The 15,403-nt window shown below is 44.5% G+C and overlaps 1 protein-coding gene across 1 annotated transcript in view; it reads right to left on the bottom strand.

The window, feature by feature from the left end:
- Positions 1 to 6,984: 6,984 nt before the first annotated feature.
- Positions 6,985 to 15,403, bottom strand: part of LOC106487190 (organic cation/carnitine transporter 2-like) — a 30,878-nt gene continuing 22,459 nt past the window's right edge. Inside the window, exons 6-10 of the mRNA XM_067304600.1 lie at positions 15,247 to 15,347; positions 11,737 to 11,951; positions 10,718 to 10,900; positions 9,402 to 9,537; positions 6,985 to 8,597 (exon numbers count right to left, since the gene is read on the bottom strand). Of these exons, the coding sequence (XP_067160701.1) occupies positions 8,510 to 8,597; positions 9,402 to 9,537; positions 10,718 to 10,900; positions 11,737 to 11,951; positions 15,247 to 15,347 (723 nt within the window). The 3' untranslated portion in view covers positions 6,985 to 8,509. The remainder of the gene's footprint in view (positions 8,598 to 9,401; positions 9,538 to 10,717; positions 10,901 to 11,736; positions 11,952 to 15,246; positions 15,348 to 15,403) is intronic.

A 15,403-nucleotide genomic window follows, 5' to 3' on the forward strand; every position in this document is an offset into this window, starting at 1 on the left:
CCAAACCGCGACCCAAAGGCTCCACCTGCCGCCCCGGGACTCCCTCCGACCACCGGCAACGCCTGGCCGGAGCCCCGCGAGTCACCCGCGCCGAGCCCGAAGCCGCCCCGTGCCCCGGCTGCAGCAGCAGAGCCACGGGCGTTACGGCCGGCAAGGACAGCGCGCATCGGCGGGTCTCTCCCTGAGCACAATATTTACTGTAAAACTGGGTTTATAAGTAAAATACAGTCCTGAAGACAACAACCTTTACTTCCTCTGCAGTTATTTTTCTTTGCAAAATCGGTATTTTCAGCACAAAACTTTCTGCCCATGCAGGTGAACTTTTTTTGTGGGAAATTTAGAAGAAAACTTTTCTTCATCATTTTGTCAAAAAAAAAAAACCAATAAAAAAACACCCATTTTTGTTACCTCTAGTGAAAAGAAAATTGTCAGCAAACATGAAAACGAAAACCTGCAGCATGGTTAAGCTGCAAGAGAAACAGGGTGAGCGTGTGCAGAAACCAGTACTGTGAAATGATTGTGAGGTTTGACAGTGATTTGGAAAGGAGAAAAGGATCCAAGTGGACGGAATACCAGTCTGGGAGCAGCAGTCTCTTGCCGAACCGGCACATCCTAGAGACCTGGTGCCACATTGGACTCGTGTTGTCTGGTTACGTTGATCACTCAGTAACTCAGCAGAGAAGAGCCTGGGGCTTTGGGGTTTTTAGCAAGCCAAATTGGCGGGTGAAAAGCTTTGGCAGAGCTGGAGGACAGGCCGGGGGGACACGCGCAGCTGGCAAGGAGGTACCCGAACCCTTCACCGAGGCGAGCAGGGTCCTGGGGAAGGGAGCTGCCCCGGCGCGGGACAGGCTGGGGCTCGCAGCAAGCCAAGGCGCCGGGGATGGAGACGGTGGCTCCCTCCGGGAGCGAGCGGCAGCCTCGTAACTGCAAGGAGAGCGCTTCCTTCGTACCACCCCCACACTTGCCCCTGCGGCAGCAGGAAGCAGCTACATGAACTCCGACAGTTTGGGGGGAAAAAGGAAAAAAGAGCGCATCTTAAAATTTCTGATGGTTAAGGACAATTAATGAATAAATCAAAAGGACACAAACTCGGTTCACCCAGGGTCAAACCGCCCTCCAGCCGGTCCCAGTTTCGATTCCTCGAGAAGGATGCTTCCGCACGGCGGGAGGAAGAGCTTCCGCCCGGGCGCCAGCAGGGCCGCGGAGGGCAGGGTGGCAGCGGCCACGCGCCTGCCTTCGCCCCCACTCTGCTCCCGCGCTCAGCTGCCGGCTCCGGGAGGCAGCAGGCCGCTACGGAGAACGCGCCTTTAACGACTGCATGCTGTAAAACCATTTTCTTCAGGAATTTAATCAGCCTAGCCAGCATTCTTCGGCATTTCCTGCGTGTCGCTGCTGCTATAGCTCGCCCCTGGGTAAGCGCAGGTCAGGAAGGGGAGGCAGGTGCAGCGGCAGCAGGCTGCCTCGCTTTTCAGCTGCAAGGCGAGGGGCAGAGGCTGCGGCGGGGCAGAGGCTGCGGAGGCGAGGGCTGTTGGCACGGGAGGTCAGAGAGGGACAATGTGAGCGAGGCAGAAAACCGCCTCCCTCGAGAGATGGGCATCCACCTCTGGAGCTGCACAGACCCAGAAGAGTGGGCTCCCAGCTCCTTTTTCCCTTCCCCACCTACACGGTATTTGAAATTTGGGCCACGGGAGCCACGTCACCCAAGGTCACATCAGCTGCTGGCTGCCACCGAGGTGGCGGGAGGCTGTGGCACCTCAGGGATGGGCTCTCCCTGGGTCCATAAATATTTCCAAATGTTGAGGAACTCCTCAAGAAAGTTGAAGTTCTGCTTTACCTGAGTCAAGGCTCCGGACTTTTCCAAATCCATGGAAGCAAAGCACCCTAGTCCCTCTGCTGCCATGACGATGAGGACAACGCTCCTCCTCACAGAAGAGACACAACCGCGGACACGCATCCCGTCGCACACCAACACCTGATGCACCGAGGTCTGCACCTATTCCTCCTTGCTGGGCTGGTTCTTTCAAACCAGAAAGGGGGCAGGTTTCTTCCAAGAAAACTGAGAAACAGCTCTCAGAGCCCCCCGCACGGTCACCAGCCAAACGGTGGGAGAGCCCGTTCTGCCAGCGCAGCCCCAGGCACTGCGCCCAGCCCGGCCCGCAGGCAGCGCGGGTTGTTTGCAGGGCCGCAGCCAAGTGCTTGGTCCTATAAAAGCGGCTCAGGTGGATGCCAGGTGCCCCAGTATCTTCTCCTCTCACTTTCCTACTGTTTTACTGAATTCAAGAGGAAGAAAACATATTAGAAGTAGCCCAAGTTTTAAAGATAGCACCTCTGAGTTTGGACCCAAGCTCTGCAAACTACTTTCTTCAGAAAATTTTTTATGAAGAAACCAAATGTGCAATTTAAAAAAAGAAAAATCATAGCTCTAATGGTACTTCACCTTTATCACCGTAAATGCCTTTTCTCTTTCTACAGGAGAGTAATTCAGCTTCAGGCCTCCTGAGCCCTGCTGCTGTATCACCAGCAGGTACCAAGTGAGCTAAGGTTTCCCCTCGCTTGAGCAGGCTGCACACGCTGAAGGAGCCGCCCGGTCAAACTGTGCCCTCTCATCACGTACAACATGGGCCAAATGCTATTAACTGAGAAAAAGAAAAAAAAAAAAAAAACCAGGCCATAATAGGCGGAGTCCTGAACTGTTTCTTAAGCCTTCTAGCGCATCCGACTCAGCTGCCCTTTCCCTGGTACTTCTGCTTTTCTACACGCGTAACCTCAATATAGCACGGCTGGGGGAACCCCCCAGAAACCCGGCGGCAGCATCTGGAGATGGTGCTTGCACGGCTCGTGATTACTGCAGGCCGTGCAGGGACCTGCCATGTGGTTGTGATCCACACGCTTCAGCAGCGCCTCAGAGAAACGTCTTGTGACTTTGCAGCGACGTGCCGTTTCCAACTAAAGGTGGAATTGCTGTTTTGCTGTGCTGCACGCATTTGCAAAATGCCTCATAGGGATCCATTAGAAGAGGACCCCCGACAAACGCCTTTTTAGCGGAACTCCACGGGACTGAAGAGGATGAGGCTTAAAATCGGAACGGAAGGAGAACTGTAGCCCTCTCTTGGCGTTCAGGCAGCGTTTCTGTGCAGCGGGGCTGGACCACGCCGGCGCGTCACCCGCCGGGTGGCCAGGATGCTGCTGAGCGCCACCAGCCCTCCCGCGCCGTCGCGCCGGAGAGCCTCACGGCCAAAAGGTGCCCAAACCCAGCAGTTTCGCTGTTGTCAGTGGGACTTCTGCCCGCGAGCGTTCGCAGCGCCAGACCTTGACTCACTTTGCCCCGGGGCCGGTCACTGAGGTCGCTGCCCGGGTGCCAGCAGCAGAGTCCAGCCACCACCACCTGCCGGAGACACAGCGCCTGCGGAGGAAGGGGACGGGAAGCGAGTGTCCCCATTGCTCCTTCCGGTCATTCACAGCCCCTTCGCCTCTTCCGAAGACGGCAGCCGCCCACCGACATTGCTCCTGTGACTGCGAAGCCCTGTTTGCTTTTAGCAAACATTTAAAAACCTGTGGGAAGAAGTCACTATGTAATGAAAGACTAATCATGCCTGTAGGGCTCTAAAAAATGAAGCAGCTGTTGTACAAACGCCACACTCATTAAAACATGAAGGTGTGAAGAAAAAAAAAAGAACACTTCATTTAAAGAGAATTCCTGATATGATTTTATTCTGAATTTTACAAACAGTAAGTATTTTTCTATTAAAAAAACTGTGTTAAGAATCAACTTAGTTACAGCTAGGAATACGTACATTCTTAGAAGAAACAAGTCTTTCATTTTGAAAATATTTGTCTTTCTATGTACAAGGCTGTGGCCATCACTAGTAGGTTAAATTACCCCCAAACGCATTTGTAAGCAATGCACTACGCTGGCTAAGCTGATTTTATGTTTTAAGGAAACCATTTACAACTGTCCAAGATAAAATTTCTATTCCACAAATAATAAAACACCTAAGTTTACTCACAGAGACAGTCCCATCAATTTACCCGTGCGCTCACGTGTTCACCCACACAGCACCTTGGAGAGCATTAAAAAGAAAAAGCCCCTGACTATAGGAAGGAACCAGCTGGAAAGCAGAGATGGGTTTAACTCACGTTAATCACAAAATTCATGAGACCAGCAACACACTAGTAGTATTATCATACCTGAGAATGAAAGTCCCCTGAAAGAACGATACTTTTACAGTTGGGTAGGTGAACGGTGAGAAATTTCAGTACTGCCCATCCTTGCGCTGAAGAGTTTCATGTAGAATTATCAAGGGGCTGTGCAATTTAAAGAACGTGATTAAGAGTTGAAAGCCCAGTCCTAGGCCCGACTCGCTCCAGTCCGAGTCACCGGTAATGCACCACCACCCTACGCTTTCTTTTTTCCAATCTGTAACCTGGAAAGAGGGGACAGGCCTTCACATCCCTTAAGAGAAACAGTGTCAGAACTGATCTGAAGTCAGCTGCTTCAGAAAGGTAAGTACTGTTTTAAGCGCTACGTTCGTAGTCAGGAGAGTCCAAACTGAACATGCCAACAGACCCGGAGTACCAAGCAGGAACATCGCTCTGACCAAACCCTCCTTATGGTACGTTTGAGTTCACGACGTTTCCACTTTGCAAACAAGGAAACTGAAGTCGCAAGACGCGACTCCCCAAGGCGATGAAGGGAGTCAATCTCGGAGCTAGAAATCAAGCGATCCTAGTTCCAGGCTCCGAACAGATGCCGAGTCTTCCCTGGTGACGGTGCTGTGGTGTATGTTGTTCTCTAGCAGCAAGTAATTTCACCTAACGAGAAGCACAGTCTGTACCGCTGGGGCGGGTTATGGATATCGGAGCCATTCGGCATTTCCCAGGTTAAGCTTAGCCTGAATGCCAAAGTCCATATTACCCTCCGGGGCGGTACAAGGAGCTTGTAGCTTGATCACAACTCCTCTTTCAAAGGCAAATTCTGTCCCTCCCACCCTACAACGACTCACTCTTTACTTCCATGAAGATAACAGGAGTACCCTCAGCAAAAACGATGGCTCTGCCCAAGCGCAACAGAACAGGTCTTTGTTTACTGACTGGCGCACGAGGCAAACCCGGCATTCAGGTGCGTTCAAACACCCGCAGGAGAAACATTAACTCTTTAGAGAAGAGACAGTCTGTAATACCCCGGCGTGACTCCCCTCGGGCCTGATCTGGTACTGCGCATCGCTGTTGAGCCGCTTGGCTGAGAGGAGCATCTCCCATCGGAGCTCTGTTCCTCCCGTCAGCCGTAGGCAGCGGCTCCGCTGCAGGAGTGAAGCGTCTCGCAAAATCCGAAGTTGTAAGCGTGGCCCGTTCTCAGCAGATGCTCAGAAAGTAGGTCCTAATTCTGCTCCGCATCAACATAACGCTCAAAGCGACCTGCCAACAAAACGTCTGTAAGAAATATCACACGCTATCTAGAAGTAAGTTGTGGCAGAAAACGTCGCGCTCAGCACACCCCTTTCAGAGCCTCGGTGTTATCTGAATTTGGGACAACATCGGCACCGTGCGGTACCAGTACGTTATTCTCCAGGCAGCCACCGGCACCCGCAGTGCTGCAGCTCTCACCTGCTGCCAGCAGCGACAGCGCCGCAAGATCACGGAACTGCTGTGCCAGTTCCTTCCATCTACGTGTTATTTGCACGGATCAGATCACCTGCCTGTTGGTGCTATTAAAACATTCCCTCAAGTTCTTTTGGGAACATATATTAGCTGGATTCTGACTACCCACCAAAACAAACTCCTTGTTTTAAAGATGAACTTGAGAATCGGAGTAGGATAATAAAGTAACCCAGTATGCGGTATTAAATATCTGTGTTTCTGATCCACACTTTCTGTTTTCAAAAAGATTAGCAAGGAAGGAAATACATTTTGTGACACAGAGTTTGCCATTGTGTTTTTGCAGTATTAGTCATAATTGGGAGATTCCCAATTTGGCTGGCTCCAAAATCACTTAGTAAACATTAGAGTATTTGAATATTCAAGAACAAAAGTCTCACTGTCGAGGCACATACCTGGATAAAACAGCGGAGAAAAACAACAGCTAAATCAGATGCTATTTGCACTTTAGACTTCAGGACAGGAATTTCTGTAATGGATCACGTATCAGACAAGCATATATCTTAACATTTCAGGGTATTTTCTGAAACAGATTACAGGAGAGGCTTATGGGACACAGTTGTTTACATTGGCAAGTTCATCACTAGGAAATTACAGCTAAATGTGTTTTGTCTCAAATTCCTGTGGTGATCATATTTCTTCTAAAACACACAAAAAAAAGATGCTTCAGTATGTTCCAGTTCCTAATACTCTAAAATTGATAAGACTTATAAAGAAAAATATTTGCATTGAATTTGAGAGCATATTCTTTTGTTTGCAATGAATATTTCAAAAAAGGTGAGGAACTGACAAATTACATTGTGTCTTTTGGACAAGGGGACATTCACACCAACTGATCAGCTTGACAGGGAGACGGGTAGTTTCATGCACTCTCCTGGCATGGGTTTGCTCATGTCAAGGCTGTTAAATGATATGCAGTGAGGCCTGCAAAAATCAGATTCTCAATTTTTGCGCTGGTTTCAAATCATACACTGCATTATAAACCCATCTGCTAGGGACCTGTCAAGCTATCAAAGCAAGAGTGACACTGAACCTGCTGAAACTTTGGGATTTCTCTTCCCAGAAGAGCTGACAATACAACATTCCGACAAAAACAAGTTTCTCTCTATCACTCTGTGACACGGTGGCACCGGCCAACTACCTGCTACATCCAGAAACTGAAATAAGCAAACGAGGGTGTGAGAAGACGGTGGGAAAGAGGAGCAAACCCTAATAATTAAGACATCTGCCACAGGAGTTAGAAAACTATAGTATGCACAATGTTTTCCACATCTTGTTTCTAAGGCAAGCAGGTTTAGAGGGCACAAAACAGCGCGTCAATCCAACTACTACAGTCTGGTCCCCACGGACAGAATATGGGGTGATGGTTAACAAAAGCCTTAAATCAGCTGATATTTAAATACAGTAGCAAAATGCTAAACTTTCATAAACAGCTGCTGTACCGGAAAGTAAGGCCCCTAACAGCTTTGACTATAGATGTTTAGATTCTGTTTATTAAACCTTTTACAAGACAAGACAAAACACAAGTAAGTGCCACAAAAAACAAGTGTTTTCATTATTCAAATCTGTCATAGCATAATGTAAATGCACTTTCAGAACAGCACAAATGAGACTGACATATATATAGATATATTTTTTTAAAGAAACACAGGTACTATCGGGGTGCTTCTGTGACCCAAGGAATTATTTCTTGGCAGACTGTCAACATGATTTCTTTTTCTTTTAACAGTTTAAAAAAAACTTCACTGATTTCATAAGTGAAATAACAGACCTCATAAAAATCACGCACTTGACACTTGAGAATCAAGAATCAGTGGTCAGAAGTTTATACCAAATTTTGTTCTCTGTAAATTCCTCCACATAAAGTCAATGCAATGGCATAGAACACAAACAATTTAGCTTTAAATATCATACTGATTGTGTGTGTTGTGCACGCAAGTGTGTGAAAAAGAGAATAAAAACAGACAAGAGAAATAAACATTCTGAAAACAGACCTACACTTGTTTGCTTCTGTCATTCAAATTGCACAAAAGACTTTAAAAACAATTTAGACAGAAAACTTCTAATGCATATCAAACAGGAAGAATCCCAAACTAACACCCCCCCTCCACGCACAGATGAAACCTTTTGCATCATTTAAAATAAATGTGGCCTTGAAGCAGGTCACATTCCAGTGTCAGATGTAAACAATGTCGTCATATATTTGAGAAACAGCATTGGAAACAATTTGTTAGCAAAACTTCAATGCCAGAAATATTTTGTGCAAGGCAATCCTCTCATTCCATTCTGAGTTAAAACATATCAAGTTTTAATTTAACTTTCAGAATCTTTCTTTTCATCTTCCTGAATTGGTTAAAAAGTTCAGCATGTGCAGTCACTTGAGTAAGATTACCAAGCGGCATGTTTTCATAACCTTCACTATAATAAATAAGTTTCCTTCTGCCCAGGGACAGAAGTCAAGGAATCAAAATTGATTAGCAGCTTTTTCTGGCAATTTTTAACTCTTGATATGCATTATCTCTGAAGGTTCACTGAGGAATCCAGGAACTCTGCCAGCCCTTGAACTCATTTCAAGCATCTTTCATCTGAACTATATGCTTAAAGTTACAAAGGATTGATCAGATACTGTTCCATGTTACTGATGCATTAAAACAGATGAGGCTGGAAATCTCATTGAAGGCTATACAGTATTTACGGTCATATAAAAAGAGAATGTATGGAACACAGTGTTCAAATTAATAAATAAAGTTAAAATTACAGGAAGCAAAGTGTTGCCACTAGCCCTTTCTAGAAGGAATATTAGAAGAAAAGTCCATTTAACTTTCAGTCCACCAGGAAGTAGACAGGAGTTTCATCAGAAAGATGTGCTTTTCAAAATCCCTGGGTTTCCTTCTTCCTCCCTTGAAACTCTTGTGCTATTAGGTGCTGGCCTGTATTTTAGTCTGTAAAAAAGAAAAAGAAAAAAGGAAAAAAGAAAATAACTAGTAATAAATGTATGGGAAAAAATATCTTTGATATCTTGAACACTATTTGACATTATAGTCTCCTAATTTTAATATCCTGTTGGCTTCGGTTGGACAGTTTCCATTCTTATGCCAGGTATGTGCTTATGTAACTTCCTAATCAGAGTCACAGCAAAAGAATAAATATTCTCTTTTAGTTCAATGGAACTAAATGGAATAGTTCAGCCTTTCACCTGTACTCATGTGACTTTAAGAGCCTACAAAGATAAACTTTTTTTTTTTAACAGCTTTCGATACTGCAAAATCATCTAAAACATACAGGCTAAAATTCCAAGACCAAGATTCCAGCCAGGCTCTTACCTCTTCAACAGAAGGGTTAACTAAATTACCAAAGCCAAACCGTCTCCCTGACCATACCTAGACAAGTCCTCCCCTCCTCTCCAGGCACTCTGCTCAAAGCTGTGTCTTGTAAACAAATCTTTCCAACTGTTCAGTCATTCTTATAACTTGTAGAATTCCTACCAGGGCATAGCCAACTTTTAACCAAAAACTTCTATGGTGTACAGGTATATTGGCCCATAATTACTTGTGCTATAAATTCATTAGTCTTTACTGTGTCAATCTGTTCTACTGCTGGTATGTTTTATACATAGCAAACTTGAAATTCTTTAAAATCTAAGATGGAGATATACAAGGAGAAATATACATATATACACACACATGTATATGAATTTATAGATAGAACAGATTTACTAAAAAAGAAGATTAGAAGGCAACACTTACCCTTTCACTGTGAGCATTTGCTCAGTGGTGTCAGGAAGAGGCATACCATAGCTTTCCGGCAGAAATAAAGTGAGAATCCCTGATAGTACAGTTAGGCTCCCCATGAGGATGTAAGGCAGGAATCTATCATAGGCACCTAGCAGAACACAAGAAAAGTGAACATCAACTTTAAGTTACCAATAACATTCGTACCTATGAACTTGAGTACATGGCTTTATCCCTGCAAGGTTTAAGCTTTCGGTAAAAAAAGAAAAAAAGACCCTCAGAGTCTAGCATTCAAAGTGGATTTTGATATATATGTAGGAACTCAAGAGATTAGGAAACAATGGCTATGAGAGCAGTTTAAATTGACCCTATTGAGTCAATAAGATTATGAGTCTTCAAAGTACCTCTTCAATAAGCTTGAAACACAATTTCTTTGTGCTACGACTATTGTTCAGTGATGTTTTGAGATCCTCCTGGCTTTAACAGCTGAATAAAAATCCTGTTGCAAGGGATAACTTCACTATGTTCTAAAATCCAAACCAACCTAAACAACCCTTGTAACCTGAGGCTGAGCAAAAAAGAACAGAAGCAGTCACCCTTTGGTTACAGCACGTTAGCATGGTACAGCTAACACAAGACATACATGAAAGATATTGCCTGAACCTTCCTGGTGCAATATGAAAACAAAGAGATGTAAAGAATTCTAACACAAAGGCCAAGACTGGTATGAATGGAGAATGATACGAGTGTCTGGGTGTGCACATCTACCTGCAGTTTCACAAGATGCCCCAGGATCTGGAGACAAAGAACAGTCAGCAAATCCCAATGACTCACAGAGGTGGGACACTGGTCACTGTCACGTCCAAAAGGGTAAAAAGCCTCTCCAAAACCTGCACACGGTTGCCAGCCTAAGAGCAACGCAGGAGCCACGAGGAGGACTTGACAGTTGGTGCCCTTCGTCCTCCATGTCATCGCAGTGGATCCTGGACCTGACATCTGGACACAAGCATCGTGGTGCCAGACTGCTTGACATATGTCTTTGATGCACATGTTCTGATGCTGGTGAGGATGACTGTGAGTGTGAGTGCAAGCGAGTGAAAACTATTTTATTTCAGTTTATTTTAAACAAAATCACCTTCCCCTCCTATAAGGTCTTGCACTGTTTCCTATGTTGTGGCTACAATGTTGCAACAGCATTTCCTACACATAAAGATGGTTTGGATGCAATTATGTCAGCAGAATTAAGTTTTGTAGGCAGTACTGAAACAATACTTTCCAAATACCAGCATCTGCCCCACTGCGTGGTACCAGACAAACAGCCAGTAACTTACCAAGGTAAACAAAGTAAGGCGAGAGGATACTGCCCAGCCTGGAAGCCATGGAACTTGCTCCAACTCCCATGTTTCTCACTACTGTTGGGTAAAGTTCAGCCGTGTAAACATAAACCATTGAAAAGGCAGATGTGATCCCAAATTTCCCTATCATCACCAGGAGAATAGATAGGACACGAATATCTGAAATCAAAATGCAAGAAAACCTCCAATAAAACTCTGACAAATCACCATATCTATTAATTTCATTGTGTTTGCATAACTCCTGTCTAATTAATTACAGTATCCGGTGTCTTTTTTTCCTGTACACATCTACAAGCATGAGCAACTTTTATTATTGCTAGGACTCCAAGTTCTTGCTCATTTCCTTTTGTTTATTCTTTGATTTGTAAACACATGTTATGCACAAATCTCCTCCCACCACCCCATAACCATATTCAACATCATTATTAGAAAGAGACCATAACCATCTTAATCTAACTGGCCTAAAGATATGCATGGTTTGATATCCAATAAATGTTATTTTGCCCCTTTTTAATTGCCCAACATTATTTTAAGTATCAACACTTGTTCACTACAAGCTTCTTCGCTTATCATAAATGCTTCCACAATGGCTTTTCTGGAATACAATCGTTTCATAAGCCGTAAAGATAAAATCATCGACAGTTGTTCAGGAAGTAAGTTCCGCAGCCTCTTGGTAAACTCCATTTAGTCTAGTCCTAGTTTTGCTCTAGGACCTTGCCGGGGCACCTGAGATGTACATTACGGTAAAACCGGACTGCAGTGCTTATCCTAACAGATCACAAAGCAGATGGCCCACCTTTAGAAAAATGTATCTGAATTGACATGCTGTGTGAGCTCCCTGTGCAGAAGCACTGGGAGACAAGGAAGAGGGGCAAAGATAAGAAAAAATTATCTACGTTTAGCCTCCTCAAGATACTTTTCGTCCACATCTGCCCAATGCATGGTACCGGACTTCACCTAGCATACATGCTTGATATCAACTAATGATTCCATACGTGCAGGCACCAGCTGAACGAAGAGAAGAACACAGCCTCCTAAGAATAACGCAGCAGCCATTGAATACCGTCGGGGGAAATGGCGAAGCAGCAGCCAGGAAATTATATAGGCTGGAACTTCAGTCACTGCTGAGAGGAAGCAGTTTACATAGATGTCTCCATGCAAGTTAGGTGTGTCAAGTGAAAGTCCAAAATAACCAACAGAGATTATCATCCTGAAAGAAGCAGAAGAACAGTATCAGATAGATTTGCTCTTCTTCCTGAGGTTCATAAAGACACAAGTTACCAAGAACCTCTTTACACCTCCGTTAAGCTCAGAAATCACAATTTCACTGTGTAAAGCAAATTCAACATCTACGCTATTCTTTCAGCTTTGAAGTAAGCATCTAAAGTGCTGACTTCAGAAACAGCAAGGTAACAGTTACACAATGCTGCTGCATTTCATTTGTTGAGTTTCTCCGGAATTCAAAGATTAAAAAAAAAAAACCCAAAACAACCATCCTATTCAGCACTAACATGGTTAGGCAAGTCTGGAGCTGTTGCTAGCCTTGCTGAGGCACAGGCCTATGAGCTCACCGGTGCTGGATGTTCCTGCAGCTACAGTGATCATCATTTCTGCTGTCATTGCATGACTTTGCAGCTATCCATTCCACTCGCATTCAGACCTTGCAAAAAAGCTCTCAGTATCTGTCACTTTTAGATCTTATTTGTCCCTGCTACTCAAGCTGATGGAGAGGGGCTGATTGCTTCTCACATATGCCCCCACGTTTCAGGCCACCTCTGAGAGAGAAATGATTCACCCATAACGTAGGGATACAGAAGTTTGTATTACTAGTGGTTATAACCTTAGCCTAAAAGTCTGGACTACTGAATTTAGCCTGCTTCTGAAGCTGAGGCTTTTCATTATGTTTAGAAAGAGACAGTAATAGTGAACTCTGGGTAGACAGAAATGTTTCTGTGTCATTACCCTCCCTGCTTTGTGTACAAAGTCAGAGAGGAGGAGTATGGTGTCCTGGCAGACCCGAGCTGGCTGGACAGCATCCAAGTCCCATTAGCGTGGCTCCATGCCTGGGTCAGGCAGTAGGAGAAGACAGCACTCAGTGGTGGGGAAACGTTGCCATCTTAACTGTGCCACTGCCAGATGGGAGCCAGCTCCCATTTGGTCAGAGCAAACACACAGCTGTCCTTGGAGACAAATCCTGCGGTATCTTGGGAGACGCTGGGAGAAAGTTATACTTCACCAACAAGTAACAAATGGTAAACAAGGAAACAGAGGACACTGGATCAGGATATGTAAAACAACTAGGCACAGAGCGCTTAATACTTCCTTTCCTTCAGCTTTTATAATATAATAGAACCTAGAGATGTTAAGCAAAACACTGCACAGCACAAAGCAGATCACTGTCCCTGACAGAAAGTTATGACCAAAGATTAGTCCTTCTCTTCCTTGCTTCACACAGGAAGAGCATTTATGGTCGAATTGCTTAAAATAAAGTTGTCAAGTATACTTGACAAGGCATAAAGTCATATGACTACAGGTAAACCCGCATTTCCGTGTATGATCTGCCAGCTAAAGCTATTCATTTCAAAAGCAGCTATTGTGCAGCGTTGTTGATGCTGCACAGAGCACGCACCTCTGTGCTCCCAGAAGTTACTGCTACATGCAGTAAACTAGCTGAGCCTTCTGGAACTCACTTTCAGTAGCAGTTTGCCATAGTTTATCGTATTGGCAAACCTTCATACAGGCAAGAATTTTCTAGGAAAACTTCAGGGGTATTTACACATTTCAGGGTGATGAGATGCCAAATTTTCTCCTCCCTGATGCAAAACTAGCAGAGAGATTAGTTTAAAGGCCTGCTACGCACTCAAAATTAACAAGCCTATTTCAAACCCTCAGCAATATGTGACGGTGATGTACTGCTATCTGCAACAACTCTATTGTATAGAGCTTCTTGTATGAGACCCTCCAAATCACAGCTCAGAACATACCATCTGTGGGTCAAAAAACATTGCCGTGGATCAGCATAGGATGCTTTATATTTTGGGAAATGATGTAAAAGGAGGTTAAGCAACTGACATGCAAGGTAAAAATAGCAGAAAACTCACCCCAACCCACTGAATACTTTTCTGCAAGACTTGCAAGAGCAAATAAGATTATGCAAGTCAGTCGCATGTGTTTGGCTCTTTCTTCCTTTATTAGGCAGTAAATAGTCATTCAGCATATGGAATGGATTACACACTGCCATGTCACTGTGGTTCTTTGAAATGATTTGTCCTACCAGAAATGCTGTTCAAACAGGTTTCACAATTGGTACATATACATCCATGCACGCAAAATTGGCTGTGCCTATGAACTCTCTACTTCTTATAACCATGTAGATTATAAGAAACGAGGCAGTCTCAATTCTCTAGTTCACTTCCAATTAGAGACGAGCCATCATTTGGAGTTAGAGAGAGGGAAGACAACAGTATATGGACATCGCATTGACATCTCCTCAAAGAAACAACATGCCCCTTCCTTGAGCTGTTCTCCTTTCAAGATCCTTTCTCAGTGTGTCAGGAGCACTGTGCTTTGCAATGGGCAAGAGAAGCTGGCTTAAATATCAGCCAAATCGTCACCTGATCCAAAAAGCCACACCACACCAGCTTGCACACGCTGGTAGAACAGCAGACTAAACTCCAAGCTTTTGCCTCACTAAGGCAAAGGAATGTTGTTCAAAGAGACAGCAGACTCAGATCCAATGCAGCTGAGGGACTTTCTTGGTTAGGACACAGTAGGTACATGCACTAATTAAATATCACTTTGATAGTCTCTGCCAGGATATAAGTTACCCTCCTCATTTTATCTCTTCTGCAAACACAAACAATATCAGTTAAAGCCTCACTGAGATTTCCAACACAGGAAAATGGCAGCTGTTTAATCACACTGAGCACAAAGTTTTGCTTCAGCTAATGCAAAACAAGGTTGAGGATGGCAAGGGAAGAGGCTGGTTAGCATGAAAGTCTAGGAAAATCTCAGACTAGAACTTCAAAGGCAGCTTTATCCATTTAAGAGGCAATATAAAAAAGATAGGAAGATTTTCCCCACAGGTCAGCCAGCGCTGCGTTCAGACCCCTGAAGAGTAGTTCTCCAACTGGGGACAGGGCACAAATCATTCCTCTTAGAGGCTTCATTCCAGGCACATGAGAATTCCCCGACTCCTAATACTGGGCAAGATTCCTATACATCATAGTCAGTTGATTCAATTCTTGCTTAGTTCAAGATAGGCTGGACTGCTTCCGAAAGAAAAAACAATCCAGATGTGTTTCTAGACTGTTGCTGAAATAAAGAACATATGTAACCAGAATCATTTCGCTTCAGCCAGTGGCTCACTGTTTCATGAACTAACCAATTTTGTCCATACCTCTTTGGAATGCCTTAGAAGTTCTTGCAAAAGTGCTCAAAGAGCAGTTTCTTATTGTTTTGCTGCTGGTGTGCTTACATACTTCTGAACCACAGTTTTTCCTTACCAGAGAATCACTGACATAATTGTGATAGTTCGGATATTCTGGGTTTTCACTAGATCCAAAATGGTGTACGCTTGTTGCTTCTGGGAATTCAAGTCTTGCAGCTGGAAAGAAAAAACAAACATAGGAACACTAACTTCCTGCAAACAGAATTATTGTG

The sequence above is a fragment of the Apteryx mantelli genome, chromosome 14 (assembly GCF_036417845.1).
Source record: "Apteryx mantelli isolate bAptMan1 chromosome 14, bAptMan1.hap1, whole genome shotgun sequence".
NCBI classification, from domain to species: Eukaryota; Metazoa; Chordata; class Aves; order Apterygiformes; family Apterygidae; genus Apteryx; species Apteryx mantelli.